We start from the raw sequence: 21736 nt of genomic DNA on the forward strand, positions 1-21736 counted from the left end.
TCAGGAGTCGGGAGCCAGGGCCAGGTACTCAGCCCAGGTGCTCCAGATGGGAGGTGGGCATCAGACCCTGTGGGCTTAGACAGCCACACCCCCAAAGAGAATTACACCAAGCACAGAGTAGGTGCCAAGACAGGTGCCAACAGGCACCTGAGCCAGCCCCCCGGGTGCACTACCACCCCCACTGCACGGGCAAGCATAAGCTGTCTGCCGCATCACCCACAGCCCTAATGCCCGGCCTGGGGTCAGAAGCAGTGGCACACAGAGCAGGGCAGGTGCCCCTGACTACACGCCACATGTAAACCTTCCGTGGGCCCCACCCCAAACAAAGGCAAAACACAGCCGAACCAGGTTCAAACCACCCTGCCTGGCAGAAGGACCATCACGTACTAAGAAACACTTTACATGAAGAGGCCAGCGCTCCAAGAAGTCACAAAAACGGAAACGAGTAAAGGTGTGAAAAGTACTCATCGCGATCCACGAAGCAGAAATCAGAGTGAGGTGTCATTTATGGCATCGATGTGAACGCAGAGAAAAGGCATGGGAAATGGGTGGAGCTGAAATTCCCCTCTTGGTCAAAATACTAAAAATTCAAACAGCAAACACTGACGCTATCCTTGAGTTGTACGTTTCTATCGCCAGGGAGCTCCCCGGCACCTGCGCCTCAAACGAGGGCAAAGCTGCAGGATGAAGTCCTGGTGATGTTATCGGGGCGGCCGACAAGGACGCGCACTTCAGTCACGCACCCCGAGAGGGCCAGGAGGGACCCACGTTTACTGCCGGCAAAGGCAACAAGAGGCGCCACCACGAAGGCTGCACCCTAGCAGATGCGGCACTGCCGCCCACAGCCGCCCGCGAGGAGAGGTCGCTGAGGCCAGCCCTGGGGTCTGGGGCTGTGCCCGCTGCCGCCCACACTTGCTCTAACCCTGCTACCCCGCGGGCGGCTGGCACCTGACGGTCCAAGAAGCCAGCGCTCCTGCTTAGCAGAATGAATCAGGCAAGACCAAGTTCAGTGTTGTCAGTTATTTATTATTTGTCATTCTAGAGACTAGCACATTTACAGCATACATGGCTTTGAATGAGCTAAGAATATAGAAAACAGTAACTATATGTTTATATATATATTAATACTGCCCCAAACAAATAAATAAAAGTATTGATATGCACTAGGCTTGGCAGATAGAACTGCGTAGGGACGCGGCCGTATGATACAGTATGTTTACATCTGTACAGGACACGAACGGGACTCGGCCAGCACCCCCGCCGCCCACGTGTCTTTACTCGGGGCTGGGGGCAGGGCCTGGCCAGGAGCACTGGATGCAAACTTGGTTTTGGAAAACCACAGCCCTCCCACAGCTGCAAACCCCAAGCTCCCCAGGCTGTGCCCCTCGCCCCAGCAGGTGCCTCCAGAGAGAACGCTGAAAGCCGCGCCTTTCCTCCGTGACGAGCCAAACCTTAGAGTTCTACAGGGACCCGTAACCGGAAGTCACCGTGGGGCAAATAACCCGCACGGAGGTGCTGCGCGCACACGGCTTGGGGGGGGGGGGCGCCTCGCCGTTTGTCCTGTTCCCTTTGACAGATGCAGATATTTAATGCAATCGAGACAAAAAGGTTTGGAAAACAACATGGGTAACAAACTCAGTTTTAAACAAAACTTAAAAAAAAAAAAAAAAAAAAACGAGGAGCCTTAAAAAAATGGTAGTGATGGTAAAATGAAAAAAAGATGCCACAAAAAAAAAACAAATTCAATGAAACGGTGGGGAGGGGAGTGGCTGAATCGGTCACATCGAAAAGGAGACTTCTGGCTCCAAAGCAGCCGCCTGGGCAGCGGTGCAAAGGGCAAATGCCTCTGCCCCAGCCCCCCACACAAGGTGCCCAGCTCCGAGGGAGGCCTCATGAAAGCCCCCTCCCCAGCAGTTCACCTGCTGGCATCGGGCAGCTGGAGAGGTGGGCTCTGCGCAGGAAGGGACGCGGAAGGGCACGGAGTCCCGCCCTACCCCATGCCCTTCCGTGTTCCTGCTCGGGAGCGGACCAGCCCGCATCTCAGCACCCCAGGCTCAAGTGTGCCGCGAGTTTATTACGGAGCTCATATATCTGGGCTTTCCGACATGCGAATTTCCAACAGCTTCACACATCACTGGGTCATCAGCGTTGACATGCGCCACCATCTGTTTCTTTTACAGCCTCTTAAATAACATGTAAACATCGTCATGATACACAGGACTGATCAAACACAGAAACTCCTGCTGTGTGCAGCTGACTCGTCATCAACACCGTGTCCAGACACAGTGGCCCATAAATCCCTTTCGCAATCTCATTTGAGGAGATCACTTTAACTGGGTCTCAGTAGCCATCTCACATAACAGAACAAGAAGGGGAGAGTCACAATTATGCAAACCTAAAAATAAGATACCTTTATCAGACATTCCAACGTGATTGTACTGTGTCTTAGAGTAATATAGATTGGAAACCCTGCAAAAGAACACTTATTCGGAAAGTACGTAGGTTCCCGCTAACTCTACAGTCACGAATCCCCCTACCCCCGACCCCGGGGTGGTGTCTCTCAGACAGGCCACACGTGAGGTCCTGGAGCGATGGCACTCGACATCTGGAGAAGGTGCGCGTGCCTTCTCCGAAACGGGAGTGGTCGCCACGGCTGGGTCTGCCTAGGGAGCGATCGCTGACGGGAGCCTTTGCTGTTTTACATTCAGATCTGTAAAAAGTAGATTGGAACTCGATGCTCACTCTCGGTGACTCGGTAGAAAAATAAGGTAGGTGAGCGGTTCCTAAGTGGACACCTGAAAACGTCTCATAGCATCTCAGACAAAGCTAGCTTGGGTCGGCAGCGCCTGGGGACGGCGCCTATGGGTACAGCTGAGGGCTACTGACACGGGCGGTCTCCATCCACGCTACCGGGCCAGACGTGACCCCCTATGGATGCCAACGGAAAGGGAAAACAAACATGCTCCATGGACTCTTCAGTGAGCTAGTTTTTAGAAAACACAAAAATATAACTCAATCCTTCGGGTCTTCTTGAAGAACGCATGTAGGACACTAGGGGCCCCCACGTGTGTTATGGAGCCGCTAATTAGAGGACAGCGGGTGTTCAAGTCTCAACCTTGCCGTAAGTCCCTTCGGGAGGCCTGTAATGCTTGGGGAAAGCCTTCAGCTGCAGGGAATTAAACGCATATTTGCGACTTCCAACATTCTTCATTGTATTTTCTCTTCGACAACCCTCACTGGGAAAAAACAAGCACAAGAAATGACAGCAGTAAAAAAGGAAAAGACTTAAAAACTAAGATGAAATGAACTGATCATTTTCATAGCATTAAAAAAAAGGGGGTGGGGACGGATTCATTTAAATGGGTGGCCAGACTTGTTCACAACAAATACACATGCAAGATGGCGGGCTCCTGACCAAGGCCAATGGGTAGGGAGCACAGACACCGACGCATGCTGGCTGGGGCCGTGTGCATTTCCAAACTGGCGTTACGTTCCCGAGTTTGTGTATCTCATTCACGTCCAGGTATCTGAGGTTCTATCACAACTTGGAGCGCCAAGGGTGGGGGGGGGACACAGCAAAATAAAGAGCTGAATCTTTCAGTGTTAGAAAAATAACCACACCTGGTTCAGAACGCTGGCTGTTCCTGGCCACAGCCCTGGGCAGGAGTGGCTCTGCTGGCCTGCGTGCTCCACCTGTTCCGGGGCAAATCAGCCCCACGGCCCAAGCGTTGTGCTCGGCTACCAGGGCTGGTGCAGTGGCCTCCAGCTGGAAGCCAGCCACTGTTCTCCAGGGGGGTGCCCTCGCTGTGTCGCTCTTGAACAAGTGCCTGTGAGACGGGTGCCCTGCCACCAGACAACCGGCCACCAGCATCATCGCCAGCAAGGACGTCTGACGGAGGGTTTTCCTGGCAGCCCAGTGGGTGAAACACACGCACAGGAGAGGAAGAGCACCCAGGCCGGCCTCACGTTCTCAGTGACAGCATCACAAAGCTGTCGCGCAACGCTGCGGTGTAGACAGGAGAGTAACGGGCAGCAGCAGTCTTACGTCGGACCGACTTCTGACGGCACGCCACAACGTGTTTTATAGTCTCAAACTAGCAATGAAGTCGACTAGTTATCAAATTCAGTACAAAACCCCCCCTTATATGCAAATTTTGCAGCTATCAAGAAACAGTGATTTTAAAAAAATATGTCCAATTGCATGTAGACCATTATGTCATGCATTAAAAAAAATAGTAGCAATTGCTGAAGCCTTTTAAAGTGAAAATGACAATCTCGGTATCAAGAATACATAAGGTATTTTTGGTAAGACAGTCATTTTTATTCAAAAGATAAGCTCCGGTATTTTAGAAAAATATCCACCTGGTTGTATTAATGAATGCAGTAACTCAGCTCGGCCGCAGCCCTCGGCCGGATGCGTGTCCCGAGCTCCGCACAGACCCAGTGAGCAGGGTCTCAGTGAGCGTCTAACGTTCGGGAACCAGACCCAAATGCGATCCTGTTTAAAACAGAAACTCTAGATTCCCAGGCACAGTTCATCGCTTTCATCTTTGGAAGCTCTCCCATTAATGGAATGGAATAGATATGGCTTCTCCACTTAACACGGAAACGCACAAGCTACCGCTTCTCGGCCTTTTGGCTAAGATCAAACGGAATGCACACACTTCTCGAAGACCAGCTGTCACTAGAGGATGCCCAGGTGCTTCGAGGAGCAAGGAAGGCCACCAGTGGACTTTCACATTCTCTCCTGTTTACGTGTGGAAGGAGCCGGAGCCTGGATTAGCCGGCTGAAAACACTGTCATTGGAATTATAATCATAAAACTTTGGTTTTCAATTTAGCTGTTAAACTAAATTGTACTTTTAAATCCAGAGTCTGAGTTTACAAAAGCTGGCTGCTCTGGCTGATTCCCAGGCAGACACCCGTCACATGGTCTGCAGAGTTGGACAGGCGGGCAGTAGGGCTGGGGAGAAGGCGTGCAGAGGTGGCCAGGGGCCCTGCGGGGACTGACGGTCCCCACTGTAACTGGCTGCATGGTTTTTAGGAGTCAGCGTGGAGAAGGTCTTGGACAGATTTTGGCAAGAGAGATCTAACTATTTTGAAGCTACACTGTATGCATGTACTTTACTTTCAAGGATGTCTGCTTTTGAAATGAAGCTTGCAATGGAAAGCCCAAAGGACAACTGATTCAGGAAACCGCTGGTTTTCCCTTTCCACTTGGAGCGCACGTGGAGGCCGGCAGACCTGGGCGGTGGCTGCCTCCCCGGTCCCTTCGGCAGGGAGAACATGCCATTGCATTAAGACCTCTCCTGGAACCAAGCCACAGAGTAAACAGGGACTGTCACACGAGTTGAACAGAGTTAAGTGGCACGATGATTTCTACAGGACTGGCCAAAGAGAGCGGCTCTGATAGTGGCTTTCCTAACTTCAGAGACAGACGCGGATGGAACACCCAGGGCTGGGGGCCTCCACAGTGCCACAGCACGCCGTCACTTCAGAGGCAACCCAGAGCCAGCACCAAAGGTGTCTCCTCCCCACTCACTCTGTTGGCTTTTTTGTTTGTTGAGATTTGTTTCATTTGAAAGACAGAGTGACACAGAGAGGGAGCAAAAGAGCCTGCATGTTATCTTTCATCTGGTGGTTCACTGGCCAAACGGCCACAATGGCCAGGGCTGGGCCAGGTAGAAGCCAGGAGGCGGGAACTCCACCCTGGTCGCCCATATGGGTGGCAGGGGCCCAAGTACTTGGGCCTCTTCCGCTGCCTTCCCAGGTGCATAAGCAGGGAGCTGCATCAGAAATGGAGCGGCCTGGAATCCAGCCAGGGCTCCGATATGGGATGCTGGTGTCACAAGCGGTGGCTTAACCCGCTGTGCCACAATGCCAGCCCCTGTCTCTCCTTTCTTGAATCATCTCCTCCTGTTCCATCCTATTTCTTGCTAAAGCAGACATGATTTCAAATTATGTATTGGGCCTCATCTCATGAAAAGAGGCCTTGGTGACACTGAAACCCAGCACAAGGAGTGAGGATACTGAGTTTCTCTTCTCAGCTGTTTTTGGGGGGGGGACAACACCCCCGCATCTCCGGGCTGACTTCCTGGAGTCCCTCCTAGTGCTGGCCCTCCCATGCCCCTAACCACACAGGCAGGGCACCATGTGCTGCCTTGTGCCCGGCCCCGCAGGACAGACACCAAGGAGCCGATCCCCTCTCCCGGCGTCTTGGATCTTTCTCGGCCCTATAGCCAAGTCTACACAGGACAGGAAGGCAGCCGCGGGTCAGACTGTGGTGTCCTGGAGGCCCCTGGGGCCTGGCCACGCCTCCCCTCTGCTGTAGGGTGGGGTCCTGGCAGGAGCCCCTGGAGAGTGCCACAGAGCACCCTGGGCCCTGGGGGAGGGGTTTCTGCCTGGCCACCTGCTCCTTTTCTGAGGCGGGCGGGTACGTGTGCCACTGCCTCTGGCCGGCATCAGCAGCTAGGATGCTACTTTTCGTCCTCTGAATAAAGGAACAAAATGATCTTGGAGGGTTGAAGTGTGCACCTGGATGCGAAAGAGGGCCAGTGGTGAACGCACCTGTCAGAGATGCAGCCTGGTTGGGACCCTGTCTATTAACAAGCTGTTCCCACACCACCGCCGGTCAGCCGGCTTGCAGCGAGAGCAGCAGGGCCTGGGCCACAGCACAGCCCCTCGTTACTCTAGGAGGACCCGCCTGCAGAGGTGATGCCTGCCCTTGGGATCCTGCGGGGCTCAAAGCTCTAGAGAGAAGGGGGGGCTCCTGGGTGTAAGGAGGGCAGCTTACGCTGCGGACTTTAGCGTCCGACATCTGTCATTCATTGCCGGTTGCTTCTGTGATCCTAGATCCTCAACTCAGCGGAGGCCGAATCGGGACGTCTTGGAGAGGCCAGACCTTACGGCGGACAGGGCTTATGCACGTGCCTGGGGGGTCGAGATTCTGGAAAAGCCAGCTTTTCTAGACTGCTGAAGAGACACGCGCTTCAGCAAACAGTGGGAAACCCGCAGGAGGAACAGGGAGGCGCGGCAGAAGATGTGCCGGGAGCCACAGAAGCCTCTGAGCCAGGCGAGTGGAATTTTGCCCAACTCTCCAGGTGCACAGTGGCTCTCTGTCACATACCAATGCTAAGGTTGCAAGCATCCCCTTCTGAGGCCAGTATCAGGTTAATATCAAGTGTGGGAACCACAGCGACCTTCTCCCACATTGCCATCTGCCACCACTGCCCAAGAGCTGAGCCTCACTTGCTGGTAATTTCTCTTGGATTTTGTTTGTTTGTCTCATTATCTACCACAGTTGGTTAGCAAGAGAGACATGATGCCTGGTCTTTAATCTGAAATGAAAGGTATAAGTTCTTTTTTTTTTTTGGACAGGTAGAATTATAGACAGTGAGAGAGAGAGAGAGAGACAGAGAGAGAAGTCTTCCTTCCATTGGTTCACTCCCCAAATGGCCGCTATGGCCGGCGCACTGCACCAATCCAAAGCCAGGAGCCAGGTGTTTCCTCCTGGTCTCCTATGCGGGTGCAGGGCCCAAGCACTTGGGCCATCCTCCACTGCCTTCCCGGGCCACAGCAGAGAGCTGGACTGGAAGAGGAGCAACCGGGACTAGAACCTGGCGCCCATATGGGATGCCTGCCCCACAGGTGGAGGATTAACCAAGTGAGCCACAGCGCCCGCCCAGGTATAATTTCTTAAATGAAAGATGCTATTTCAAGAAACATAATTGCAAACAGCATTAGCAGCCTTTTGTTACTACGCACATTCATTCCTAAAATCTGTCTAACGATCCCTCGAGAGCTAAGAGCTAACGCTGAAGCCGCACACAGCACAGCTCTCTAGGTGCCCGGCCGTAAGGCGGTGCCGAGCGCTGCTGTTTGCACAGCTCTGTGGCATCCCCACAGATGGAAAGGTTAGAAAGAACAAATCCCAGCAAGAAGTGTCAGGACCCTGCAAGCAAATTGTTTGCTGCTGTCACCCAGGGACCACGCTTTGAAACGAAAGCACAAAGTACATGTCCCGTTCAAGAGGTTTATCTAAACGAGCCAGTTATAAAGCATCTCTCTCTGTCTTTTCATTTCTCCTCGAAAGGAAGGGGAAGGTTAGCAGCACATGTAAAAGAATAGTATCAAATATACAAATTCTTGTCTGACAGAATTCCTTTCCGTTGGAAACAGGGCGCGTGAGATATACAGGTAGTAAATAGTTTTACATCAGAAGGTTAAGAGATTTGGTACAGGTGATTCCAGGCCGGCTAAACAATGCAGTAACAGGGCACTGTCGGAACATGGTACAAGCACTTAAGACGCTACGTGACTGCAATGCACGAGTCTTCTCGGTGAGATAATTTGGCAGGTATTTACAGTTCGGAAGAACAAAACACCAGACTGTAAGGCATGAGCGTTTGAGAGGTTCCTTGGCAGAGCACGCTCTGACACCTTCCTTCTGTCCAGTTAGGTATGCGGTGGCTGGGCAGACTCGGGCACTTTAAATTTGTCATAGGGATAACATTCATTTGCAACGCAATTTGGCCACCAGGTAGGCTATGCTCAGAAAGAGCCACACAATCAGTAAATTGGGGCTCAGAGCCAGTAAGGGAAGGGAACAGAGGAGGCTGGGGTCTAGCCTTAAGTCTCGGATGGGCACCAGGCCGCTCAAGTTCTTCTGGGTGACTACCTCCCGTGTTCCAATGCTGTGAAAAGGAAAAAGTTTGGGAGAAAGGAAAAGAAAAAAAGAAGAAAAAGAAAAAGAATAAAAGAAACAAACAAACAAAAAAGAAAGACACATGCAGTGGGTTTTATCAAAAAGTATGGAAAAAGAGGAGAACCAAAAGGTAAGATTTAAAAAAAAAAAAAAATGCCATGAAGCAACAACAGAAAGAAAAGGTGATATGCAGAAAAGAGGGGGAGGAGGCCAAAACAAAACCAGCACAGTCACAGGGAAAGAGGAGAGAAAGAGAAGTGAAAATAAGAAAAAATACTGCAGTCCACCGAAAATAAACACATGTAGGTTGCAGGGATGGTTTTCCATGTTCACCCTCTCGGCTGGCCAAGCACCGCTCCATGCCGCCTGCCATGCTCCCACATGCTGCGGACGGGGATTCTGGACACAAGCTGAACATGAAGAACCATGGGGTTTGACCTTCTCACAGCTGCCTGAGCCAGGTGCGGCGGCTTTGGCTGAGGCTGCCTCCTGATGAGCCATGCAGACAAGAACGATGCACTTCAACCACACACAGTTCTTCCCACACCCCCCGGGGTCTCTGGCTAAGCAGCGTCAGGGCCATGGGTGACGGTGCCTCCAACACTGCCAGTTGGCTCCACAAGATGATCCCCAAAATGGAGTCCAACCAAGCACAGAATGGAAATGCGGGGTCTTTCTCCCCTCCTTTTGGTGCTACAGAAGACATATACCGAGGTAGGATCGGATCTAGAGCCACATCCATGCCTATCAGGTGGTAACTGACCCAGCAGGCTGCCTGCAAAGGATGGCATAGACATGAGTGGGTGGGCATCCAGGGTTCTTCTCTCATGCTGAGTCTTTCCCCACCTCAGCTTTCCCAGGAGCACCTGGCTGCAATGGCCTTGTGAGAATATGCTGTTGCCACAGGGGATATTTTCCAAGCTAGCCTGAGCACTGACTGGCCCGCTCCCTGCCAGGATGGGCTGGTGGATCACCATGGCTACTCAGAAAGACCCACGGAGTGCAGGGCTCAACTCCTGGTCTGGGGACAGAGGACACCTCCAAGAATGTTCTACGTTGGCTTACGTGGCTTGGAAGAGTTGAATGCACGTCCAGCTGGTGCCGCACTGGGAGCTTAAAATGGTCCAGATGGGAAACTGATATATACCATAGATCAGGGCGTTCTGGAACGAGCTGTTTCGAACATTTATAGCATAGCACTGGCCACTGCTTACCCTGGACCTCCAGGACAAAGCCGGCCTGGGTGTCAGCTCTGCCCTCCTGCACATGCTATTCTTCCATCTGATAAGTTGCAAGCGAGAAAGCAAGAGACCCAAAGTGGATTCCTCCACACAAGGGCATGGCTGAGATCTGTTATTGCTTCCTTAGGACGCTTAGCCCAAAATGCTGCAGGGTCAGCTCAAGGCAGCAGTGAGCACTGTGCCCGTGGCTGGTGTTGAGCTCTCTGGCACAGGCAGAGTTTGTGAAGTGGGATTGAGCTTGCTTTCGTTTTTATAACTTCCTAAGGAATTACTTAAGTGATATGCTTTCACTGAAGAGATTTTAGAAAATTCAGAAAAAAAAAAAAAAAAAAAAAAAGAAAAATGTGAAAGACACCTGTAACTGGAGGTGAGGTGTCGAGGGGATGGTTCCTGCTCCCACGGGAGATCCACCTCGGCATAGGACCTCTAGGTCCTTACCCTGGAGGAATACAGAAAACCAGCGCTGAGAACAGTGGAAGAGCAGCAGTGCCAGCCAGGCGGGCGCCCCCAGACACGGAGGGGGAGGGTGACCAGTATGGCGGCAATGGGCTCACTGGTATTGAAATTACAAAAAAGGCCTTGCAGAGGTGTGTACTTTTTGACCTAAGCAATTAATGGGGCAAATGTCGTTAGGAGGATCCATAAAGACACTTAACTGCATCCTGGATCAAAATGCTGAAAATCACATACAGCTGAAACACTCAGTGACAGCCAAGTACATACGCTAGGGTGTGTTTCAAGTGAGGCTGTATGCACTTATTCACCTGGGAAAAAGGGATCATGGGACAGTTAAATGGGGGGGGGGAGTTAAAACCAGAGATGGAAAGAGGGAACTGTTCCTATTATTGCGTGTGCTTATTTTGTGTGTTATTTAGGGACTGGCTAAGCAAGATGTGTGTCAGCCGCACTCACTTCCCTATGTATGTATAAATCTACCTAGGAATGAATGTGCGTCAAAAGGTTAACACAGCTGGCTACTTGTTCCTAGCAGGAATATGGAGGGTCCGTGAGTGTGAGGGCCACGTGTGTACAATCACTCTAGAGGCTTATCTGTATTTTGTTCATTTTCCTACGAGGAGAATCCATTACTCAAATGATTACAAGTTCCAAAAAGCACCTGGTGCTTTGTAAATGGTCACGGCTGTAACAGCCGTCCTGCACGTGTGGGAGCCATGCACACAGCCCCAGGCTGGCTCAGGGGGTGGCCCACAGTGCTGGGCCCTGGTCTCCTGCCACCTTTGTGCTCAGATGCACTCAGAACAAATGGCTGTTTTGTTGAATTTGGTCAAGAGCCCAAGAACTAAACAGTGGTCCTCGCACCACGGCTCCTGGGACCTGACTGGGAGCCATGCTTCCAGGGTCACAGCGATCCCTGACTGCTGCATGGAGCAGGCCTCTGCCTGCGGCCCCTGAGGGCACCGGGGCTCCCGAGGGCAGACCCCTGGCCGAGGCAGTTACAGACAGACAGACAGACAGACAAAAATAACCAAAAGCAGGAAGGAGTCCCCGAGCCTCCACGGTACGGGGAGGCTAGCGGCAGAGGGATGGTCAAGTCGTAAAGGAGAGGTTTGGATGAACGTGGAAAGACAATACGGGGACGTGACCACTCCGTCTTACACGCTGCGATAGATCAAGAGGCAGGAGCTCTCACACTGCTTCTGTGCACCGCTGTGAGAAGGTCAAACAGCAGAAACATACAGAAAGGATAAGAGAATCGAACGCTTTGAAGAATTTGGTGAGAGGACAAATGACACAGAACACTCAGTAGAAGTGACCGCTGGACACGAGACTTGAACAGCATTGGTGACTACATCAAAGGGGACGGGGAAACCAGGTTTCTTATCCTTTCTTTTGGTATGTGAGCTGGGGCTGCCTGGCAGTGCTTGGAACAAGGCACCAGAAACACTGGACAGTCTGCGCGCGGGGATTCCCTCTGAAACACGCCTGCTGCCTCAGAATCGGAACACTGGGAGGGCGAGGTCGCCAGGGCGCGCTGACGGCCATCACCGTGAAACACTCCCTGGACACTTTGCTCATGAAAGCAAACTGTGTCAGCTGCTGGAGAGGAAGCGGAGCAAACCGGTGCAACCTGCAGACGCACTGCCTTCACTCAACTATGGGAATGTACAGACACACACCATGTCAACAGCAGGTGCCTGCTAACGGGCTGGCCCTCAGCGCCAGCCACAGCCGGGCAGGTGGCCCTGGGGACTTCGGCACGGCTGCATCCAAGCTCCCCATCTCGCTGCCTGCCCTCGGCCTGCCCGCCCATCTACTGCTTAGCAGTGCAGTCCTGCTCAGAAAGACTGCTGGCTCTCCCCTTCCCTGCCATACAAGGGCGCTGTCGGAATCTGACAGGGCCCACAGTTTGACGAGCTGTCAAACGTGAGTGTGACGGCTGGCGTCAGGGGCCCTGGGCAGGGAGGCCCCTCGGCGGGCACAGGGCACCGGCTCATCTGCAGTTTACACGGTGGCCGGGCAAGCGGGCGGCGGCCTGGCAGCAGCACTCACCTGCGCATGCACTCCAGGGCCTGCGTGAAGACCTGCGGGGCCATGCCGTGCTCGTGCTGCAGGATCAGGCACTGCTCCAGCGTCACCGACATGGCCGTGCGGTCCTTGGCACTCTTGCAGCTGGTGAACCGGACTCCGTTCAGCCGGCGGCAGATCTGCCGATGGGAAAACGGGCCAGGCTTAGGACGGAGCCCCCGCAGAGGGGTGACACAGACACCAGCAGCAACACAGCCATCAGTAAATCACAACAAGAGCACATTAAAAAAAAAAAAAAAGGGCGAGTGGTGGGGGGAGTTTCATGAAGAGGGACCCTCAATACAGAGTCTAACAAACGGCCTGGAACGGCTGTCACGAGCCAGGGCCAGCCGAGACTGCTTGCTGCTACGGAGAGACCGAGAGGTAGACACACACTTTCCTGGCCACACAGACGTGTAAGTGCTTGGGGAGATGAGATCAGAACTGCGCGTAGCAGACAGACTGAAGAGATGTGAACGGCCACTGCAGCCTCGGCGCTGAGTCTCAGCCGGCACTGACGGTGCCGCTGACAGCTGTCGCCAGCCTGGCCATTAAGTGTCCCCTGGGATGGACCCTGCATCAAGGGCTCAGGCCTCCCTAAATGAGGGCGCTCATGGGCAATGCTGAGTCCCTCCCAGAGTCCTGCAGCACCTGACTCTGTCTCGTGCCCTCCTGGGGACAGACAGGCGCTCTCCACCCCCGCTGACTAAGCCCCGTGACTTCTGGGTGGCAGGTGCAGCGCTGAGCTTGCCCTCCGCCGAGTACCTCAGCAGCTTGCCACAGGATGTCCACGTTCTTGTTCTTCCGGGCATGCACGTTCTGCCCCAGGAACCGCAGCAGCTCCGGCAGGCAGGTCTGACTCCGAGACCGAGGAAGACCTGGAGGGCAGAGGAGTCTGCGGGAGTGGAGGCCGCACCCAGCAACACGGCACCCAACCGTGGAGACCCACCCAGGGAGGCCACTGGGGCACGCGGTCAGTGACATGAGCAGTCGGCAGCTGAAGCTGAGGGGTGGGACATGGCTACGAGTTTGCTGAGTGCCTCTGAGTGCTGCTCTGCTTCCAGCAGTTGCAAGGGGCTAGGGTGTGGACAGCAGGTCCCCACTCAAGGAAGTCCCTGTAAACACCACTCTTTCTGCCCCCTCCCAAAGAAGCGGGTTAGGAGGGAGTGCGGGAGCTACATTTGGTCTCCAAACCCTGAGCCAGGGATGGGGGACGCTTGCAGCAGGGTCTCAGCCACTGGGTGGCCTGGAAACCCTCGGGGAGGCTGGAAAGTGCAGCCGCCTCCAGGCGGGGGACCTGGGGCCACACCTAGAGAATCACATTCCTCAGTGATGCTCCCTGCTCTGACAGCTTCTTCCCCACTGTGGTAGTCTCCTGGCCCTTCCAGGGCTTCCTGAACCCACACGTCTGTCAGATCATCTCTCCTCGAAAATCTGGGATAAAAACCACAGGAAAAGCAACCACTCCTGAAGGTGTGGGGATTTGCACACACTGGGGTTACCAAAGACAAAGAGAAGGGCCTCAAGGTCGTGGCTGAGGCAATCAGCCAGTGTCTGAATTCTACATCAGAAGCAAGTGCGTGGCGCTGTGGGACTGGCCACACAGCCGGTTTCCGTCACCTGTCTCACCCTGGTGCACGCAGGGTCCTGTGCTGATGACCCCATGTTCCCGCTGTGTCCGTCCAGTCCCGCACTGGTCAGGGGATGGGGCAGCAACAGAGAACACAGAAGGCTCCTGCCTGGGAGGGGCTCAAAGGAGGAGGAGACGGTGGGAGTGCACAGGAGGGGAGCTAAGGTGGGCAGGGGCCTTCTCTCTCCAGGGGAGATGGCATGACTGGACCACCCAGCTTTGCCCCCAACCTTGAAAACCTGCCCACTGATGACCTAGGCAGGCTCTGGAGGGATTCAGCCAAGTGGGCTCCATGTCCTCAGCCTCCCAGACCAGCAGGTGTAGGGGGCTCACGGGGTAGCCCGCCCTCCTTGCCTCATGTCCACATCTGCCAAGCGGGTGTGCGAACAGCGCGCTGATTAGATAACTCCCACTCAGTGGGGAGACGTTGTCTGGCGTGGGGCGAGGTTGCCTCCAACTGCACTCACTGCTGAAGAATGTAAGAACACCCCCGTATCTGGGGGCCCGTGTACTAGTGCCGCTGATGGCCTTCAGCTGAGTCCTCAAAGCTTTCTGGTACTCAGCTCCGATGGCAGGGCTTCTGACGCCGACTGCAAACGGGGCTCTCCAGGAGTTTCTGAGACCCAGGCCCCGCCCACCAAGCTCGTGTGGGGCCCAGGCTCCGAGTGTTTGTCCAGGCCTCACACTCAGGGCAGCCAGAGCTGAGTGCTACTGCCTCAATGGCTCCCGTTGCACCTGAGCCAAGTCTCCCCCACCCCGACCCCAGGTCTGCACTCTTCTCCCTGTGTTCACTAGAACTCCTGTTTACTGGGGAGACTGAAGCCACCTGAGCCAACCTCCAAGTATTTGCTCACCCTTTACCTCCCTCTCCCTCTTCCCGCCTGTCAGGGCATGATGGCCTGGCCACTCCTGGGCCTGGGCTTGTAGCTATCCTGCTCCTGTATCTTCTGGCCTTGTTTTCTCCAGCTTCTTCAGGCTTTATGTGTGCTGACATCACCCACTTAGCAGCAGGGAGGTTCCAACCACCCCAACCACAAGCCTCTGACAACCTTTGGGATGGCATGGACCACCCCAAGGCAGCATCACTTCATTGCCCACTGGATCCCCAGCCTCTCACTCCCTGCCCTGGGACTGTCCCAAGAGCTCACCAGGGACTCCTTGTCCACCAGCCCAGAGGCTGGCCAGCACGTCCAGGCCCCCTCCACTCCTGCTCTGCCTCGGGCTGGCCCACTGCCCCCTCACTGGCCCCTGATCAACCCCTGGAGCACAGGGCCATCTCCACGCTTTGTCCTTGGCCTCTTCTGCTCTGTCGCTCAGCGAGCTGAGCCACCAGATGGCTCCACGCAGGGCCTCACGTCTGCACTTTTCCCAGGCCATCTGCTCACGTCACAGACTCTGCAGGGGCTGCACAGTGCCTGCCGTGCCCCATCCCACGCTTCTGTCCTCAGGGGGCCATCACTCCTGTGTTGCCAGCTCCGTGAGCCTCGCCTAGCACCAGGCCGTCATCTCTCACTGGCTCCCAGCATTAGCTTCAAGCAGCCACTGAGAGCTGACTCTGCATCTTCTCCCTCCCCTCCACACCCACCGTCAGCACCACCATCAGGGCAAGGAGGACGGAACCCCTCTGCTGGTGCTCCATAGCCTGACCCAGTCTGCCAGGGGCTGTGTCCCTCATCCAATCCAACCAAGTTCTTGCCAGTTCTTTCCACACTGGTCCCCTTCTGCACACTGCTAAACCAACACAAACTCCTCAGCCTGGCCTTGAGGCCCCCTCGGCAGTGTCTCCTAACAGGATGGCTCAGGATCATGTCCCAGCACACAGCCTCAGGGCCAGGCAAGCCCTTTCTGCATCGGGACAGACATGCTAACGCCAGCCTCGCAGGGCTCTCGTGCGATTCAGAATGGCGATGCGTGCAGAGCAGGAAGCCCGGCGCCTGGCTCAGCAGTGACCTGGAAACGCTCCCAGCACTACTGTTGAGCACATTCCTCCATTCTCGGATCTACCCCACCATCCAGCACAAAGGAAGCCTGTGCCCGTCTTCCCAATCCTCCTTGCCTTCCCTCTTTGGGAACCCCCTTTAGAGGGCATTAGCTTAATTCCAGGGTGAGACTGTGTCTCCTTCATCCCTGAGTGGCGCCCCCCAGTGGCTAGCGCAGTGCCTCCCCAGGGAGCAGCACACACTCTTGAAACTCACTGAGTGCCTAGGTCTGCTTCCCCACTGAGCCCTGTTACCATAAGCTCTGCACAGAGCAGGTGCCCGGGACGAACGTGGGAGACAACTCCACACGTAAAGGCTGTCCTGTGTTCCTCCTCGAGCCCTGCATTTGCAGAATTTTCTGCCAGCAGAGAGGACTGCTGTGCCTGTCTATCGCCTCCAGGGGGTGCCAGGCCGGGGACCATCCCGCCTTCATCTTCTCCTGGGCCGAGGGTGGGTCCTGCCTCCAGGATCCCTCAGGCCCTACGAGCAGGTGCATGACACCTGCCACTGCAGGTGTCAGTGAACGTCAGTGACTGGGGCGGGGGTGGGGACCCCACGTCACGAGGGTTAGAAGAGAATCGACCACAGAGAGAGGCAACTGTGACAGAAACTTCTGTGGGTGGGACGCAAGCTGGCAGAGTCAGAATGGTTGAAGGGGCTGCTGCGTGTGCACGTGGGACAGCACACGGACAGAGGCAGGGCAAGCTGGGCAGCGTACGGACGGTCAGCAACAGCCTGAGCTGAGACAGCCAAGGGGATGGGGAGACGAGCAGGGGCACCCACCGTGCGTGAAGGGGTACTTACAGTCCTCGGGCAAAACCTCCTTAAACTGCTCGAAGTAGGAATTCAATCGCACCAGACTCTCCACGTTGATGACTTCTTGCAAAGACGTGTCCCCAAACCTTGGGAGGTTATAAGGGGACACCGTGAGCTGGCTCGTGACCCATTCTACCACACACGCAGGTGCACCGAGGCTGCCTGTGCTGACTCCCTCAGACGCCTGTGCGTGTCTGAATGCCAAGCCGCCTTCCTTCTCCAGAGCGTAAAGCCAGTCCTACCACGCTGGTGACCACTTTAAATAGGTTTCAGTGGCAGGAACCATGAGTGACTTGTCACAGATGTGCCTGAGAGCTGATCGGAAGGTGACCCGTACCAGATCCGGAGGCTGAAAGGCCCATCTTATCTGGCACAAGAACCTGTCTCCCAGCTGCCAGGCTCAGTCTTGCACCCTCGTCTCAGAGGTCCTTGGGAAAGGGGTCGCCAGTGGGGCACGGCTGAGGAGCAGGGACACAATCCCAGACTCGAATCTAAAGTTGCTGTCTGTCCAGTGAACACAGCTGGCTGGCTGTCCCTCTGGGCTGCCCTGGGACCCTGGCGGGTTTCCTGTAATGCAGGGTCACCTGTGTAAGTCCCACACGCTGAAAGGACGTGCTGCCTGCCTGAGGGAAGAGGCAGTGGATGCCACCTATGGGGAAGGTCAAGTCCAAGGCCTGGGTCCACAGCCTAGCCCCGCCTCCCTGCTGAGCGACCTCCCTGATGCTGGCCTCTTTCTGGTCTCACAACACCCTTCAAAGGGCCAACTGCCTCCTGGGGCTCACGATGGCTCTTCCACCAGGCATCTGCTCCCTCGTGGCCATCCCCGACCCCAGGCCCACGGCCTACCTTCCCACCAGACTGAGCCCCCAGCTCACCAACGTGCTTGGCGCAAACGAACGGCAAAGCCAGGAGCCCGCTCTCTCCGAGTCCTCCCCACCTGCCGTGCTCCCGGCAGCCTGCCCTGCTGCAACCCTGGGGGCCGACAGCTGCGGGGCACAGGACACCACCCTACAGGAGGGGACCTGCCCACACTCCCTGCAGGGAGCTCTGCTTCCCAGGCTGGCACCCTCAAGCCAAGCCCCACTCAGCCTCTACTTGGGACAGGGCCTCCTGGTCCTTGCGCTCCACTCACTGGCCCCATCCAGGGGCTAGGCCTGTCTGGTCCACTCTCCATCTGGTCTGTGCCTTCTCTCTGCCCTGATCCAGGGCACTGCCTCTGGCCTGGCCTCTTTCCAGTAACCTCCTCCACACGTGTGCCCCTCCCAGCTTCCACGCGTGCTCAGCAAAATCTTCTACTCAGAGTGTGAGCCCGATGGTGTCCTGCCCACTGGCATCCTTCCACACCTCCCAGCAGCCGCACCCCACGCCTGGGGCCAATGCCCACTGAGATGGGCATTCATCCTGCAGCCCCAACTGCCTTAACAGCACGTGCTTGAAGGTTGTTTTTTTACATTACAGCATAAATATCACATGAATGTAAATGATACCACAGGGAAGATTTTCATTAACTAGTATGGGTCATGACAGACTACATACAACTGCCTCCGTCACACACACACACACACACACACACACACGCACAGGCCAGAGGGTACATGTGACTCCTTTCCATTGGGTGGCAGTTTACGAGACACAAGCTTCTAGGACCAAGACACCACCCTGGGCCCCCCTCCACACGCCTGCCCCTCCCTGGCACCCGGAGTCCTGGCCCCACTGCTGGTTCTCTCTGCCAGGCCTTGGCTCAGTCTTCTTGGTCTAGGACATCCAGGCTCTCCTCCACCTCCTCACCTGACTCCTGACAAAATCCACTTCAGCCATCACCCCTCCAGCACGCCTTCACGGACCCTCCTAGACCCCAGCGGACGCCCCACTCAGCACCCAGATCCCTGCATTCATCATCACTGCTCCTGCCTCTCTCTGCCCGCCACCAGCCGAGTCTCTGAGGACAGAGGCCGCACCCAGGCTGCCTCTGTTGTCTCCAACACCAACGGTGGTGCCACGTCCCTGTGCTGAAAGACGTGGCTGCAGGAAGGGGAGGGTGCAGAGAGCCCGTTCCCGCGCCACGCCCGCGGCGGCCCGGCACGCACCTCTCGGCCAGCGTCTGCTGCTCGTTGATGCCCACGTTGAAGAGCACGGGCTGCACGCGCAGCAGCATGCCACTCTGGATCTCCCGGGGCAGCGCGTCGAACAGCGGGCCTGGCAGTGGGATCCGCACGTTGAACCCGTCGCTGGGGGAGGGGGAGAGATGACGAGCAGGGTGAGGTTCAGGCCGCCTGCGCGGCCAGCAGGAGAGCCAAGGCGGCCCTCCACCGTGGGGATACCCGAGCCGCCAGGGACAGACCTCAGGGGGGTGAAGTTAACTGAACAGAACCCACACTTCATAAAGGGAGAAGGCCTCCCACGAGAGACACACACGCGGAAGACACCGCTGCGGCTCAGAGAATTCTAAGTAAGCACTCTACCGATTTCCCGTGATGACAGGCAGCATGTCTGTGGGGGCGTGAGAGGTGGCCTGTGTGACTTTAAAGGTCACGTTTCTCAGGTCCATGATCCCCAGGCTCATGTCCTCCAGCATCGCCAGCTCCTCGCCTGGGTGCAGAGAAGGGAAGAGGCTGTTAGAGGCCGTGCCGCTCTACCCAGGCTGGGCACAGCCTCAGGGAGGGTGCAGACAAGGGTGACAAGGGGTGAGGTGTGGACGGGAGGGCCTGTCTGAGCCCCGTCCCCTACACCTCACCCTCTGTGAGTAAACTACGACTGACCTCCCGTGCCATGCTACAGGTGTGCCTGTGGGGGCTCGCCCTGCCCCCCTTTCCTGGTCAGGACTGTGGGGGAGGGAGACAGAAATGCAGGGACCTCACCAGGCAGGGCCGGCTCTTTAAAAATGGAGAGAGGCATTCTTATGGCCAGATCTCTCCACAAAACAGGGATTGGTATCTACTATAGCGCCAGAACAAATAGGGGCTGGTGTTGTGGTGTAGTGGGTGAAGTTGCCACCTGCAACGCTGGCATCCCACATGGGAGTTGGTTCGTGTCCCAGCTGCTTCACTTCCAATCCAGCTCCCTGGAAAACCAGCAGAAGGTGGCCCAAGTACGTGGGCCCCTGCCACTCACGTGAGAGACCTGGAAGAAGCTCCTGGCTTCTGGCTTCATCCTGGCCCAGCCCTGGCCATTGTGGCCATATAGGGACTGAACCAGCGGATGGAAGAGCTCTGTCTCTCTGTCTCTTCCTCTCTATCTCTGACTTTCAAATAAATAAATAAATCTTTTTTTTTAATATTTTATTTGTTTTACCTGAAAGTCAGAGTTACAGAGAGGCAGAGGCAGAGAGAGAGAAAGAGGTCTTCCACCTACTGGTTCACTCACCAGACGGCCACAACAGCCAGGGCTGTGTCGATCCAAAGCCAGGAGCCAGGAGCTTCTTCCGGGTCTCCTACACAGGTGTAGGGGCCCAAGGACTTGGGCCATCTTCCACTGCTTCCCCAGGCCACAGCAGAGAACTGGATCAGAAGCGGGGCAGCTGAGACTCGAACTGGTGCCCATATGGGATGCTGGCATTGCAGGTGGAGGCCTTAACCGCTACACCACAGCACTGGCCCCAATACATAATCTTACCTCCCCCCACAAAAAAGGATGAAAAAATATCCCAAAAAGAGGGGTTGGGGGAAACTGTCTATTATCTTCTCAGAAGCAACAGAATACAAGGCTAGGGAGAAGAAAGCCTTATTTTGGAAGGCGACTTGGAATTAGCTAGTAAATTTAAAAATATTCTGACCCTTTGACCCAGTGACTCTGATGTTAGTGGTCACAGCAAAGGCTCCACACACGCACCCCCTGTGCACAGGCATCCCCGCAGTGCTGGCTTAAGAGGGACTGAAGAGAAACAGTGCTGGCCCAGCGGGAAGCTGCTGGTTAAAGAATTACTGCCCACCTCAACCAGAAAAATTGTCAAGAGCAAAATAACCAAACCACTGAGGGGCTGTGGCGACCGGACGGGACTTCTGCTTGGTGCTTTGCTATGCATTCTGGGGACGTCAGTATTCACTTAAATCAGCACGCTAAACACAGCCCGTAGGAAAGGCTGGAAGTCACGGGGAACCGCTGCTCCTGAGCCCAGGCCCCGCGGGCCTCTCACCGTAGGTGCTCAGCAGGCTCTCGAACTGGGCCAGCAGCCCGATGGTGTAGAGCTGCCGCAGGAAGCCGTCATCGTGCAGGCAGTTCCTCAGCTTGATGATGAAGCCGCAGATGAGGGCGGTCAGCTGGGGGACACAGCGAGAATGGCTGCAGGGACAGACACCCGCTCCCAACACCAGTCGGCTCCCGTGAGCCCCAGGCCCCGAGTCCCCTGGCCTGCAATGCTCAAAGGGGCATCGGCAGCCTCTGCTGATCCTCGGGGAGCCTGGGCGGAGCGGGCGCCCTGGCAGAGGCCAGGGAGAGATATACTGTGCTGGGCTTTCGCTGTTCCTGTCCATCCCAAAAGTAGGATTGGTTTTGGCTCAGCCTCTGGCCTGCCTGACACAACTCCTTTTCTGGAACCTTCCAAGAGCCCACCATTAACTCCCCACAGAGCCATACCAGTTCTGGGTGGACACTGACGGAGTAACACTGAAGAGCAGAAGTGAGAGAGAACCTGGTCCGGCAAAGGTTCCTCAGAGGGAGGTTTTCTGGGGGCTCAACAGGCCGCCCTGCAATGGGTGGGGACCTGCAGAGACCCAGCCCGAACCTGTCTCGCTGTTCACTTTACTGACTTGACTACGGGCAGCTAGGAAGCTGGGACTCTCATTCCAACTCTCCTCTGAAAGATAAGAGAAGCCATCAGCACAGAGTTCTGCACCAAACCACGG

At 55.5% G+C, this 21736-nt stretch overlaps 1 protein-coding gene across 12 annotated transcripts in view; it reads right to left on the reverse strand.

The window, feature by feature from the left end:
* Nucleotides 1-1005: 1005 nt before the first annotated feature.
* The window catches only part of INPP4A (inositol polyphosphate-4-phosphatase type I A), a 146274-nt gene continuing 125543 nt past the window's right edge, over nucleotides 1006-21736 (reverse strand). For 6 of the 12 annotated variants that reach the window (XM_008253591.4, XM_017339797.3, XM_008253582.4 and 3 more), the window contains 7 exons: nucleotides 21028-21151; nucleotides 19358-19484; nucleotides 18983-19123; nucleotides 16884-16981; nucleotides 13236-13348; nucleotides 12456-12610; nucleotides 1006-8692 (listed from right to left, as the gene is read on the reverse strand). In XM_008253591.4, coding sequence (XP_008251813.1) covers nucleotides 8512-8692; nucleotides 12456-12610; nucleotides 13236-13348; nucleotides 16884-16981; nucleotides 18983-19123; nucleotides 19358-19484; nucleotides 21028-21151 — 939 coding nt within the window. In that variant the 3' untranslated portion in view covers nucleotides 1006-8511. The remainder of the gene's footprint in view (nucleotides 8693-12455; nucleotides 12611-13235; nucleotides 13349-16883; nucleotides 16982-18982; nucleotides 19124-19357; nucleotides 19485-21027; nucleotides 21152-21736) is intronic. The other 6 variants (XM_051842661.2, XM_008253627.4, XM_002709997.5 and 3 more) reach the window with 1 other exon arrangement.

The sequence above is a fragment of the Oryctolagus cuniculus genome, chromosome 2 (genome assembly GCF_964237555.1).
Source record: "Oryctolagus cuniculus chromosome 2, mOryCun1.1, whole genome shotgun sequence".
In the NCBI taxonomy this organism is placed as follows: Eukaryota; Metazoa; Chordata; class Mammalia; order Lagomorpha; family Leporidae; genus Oryctolagus; species Oryctolagus cuniculus.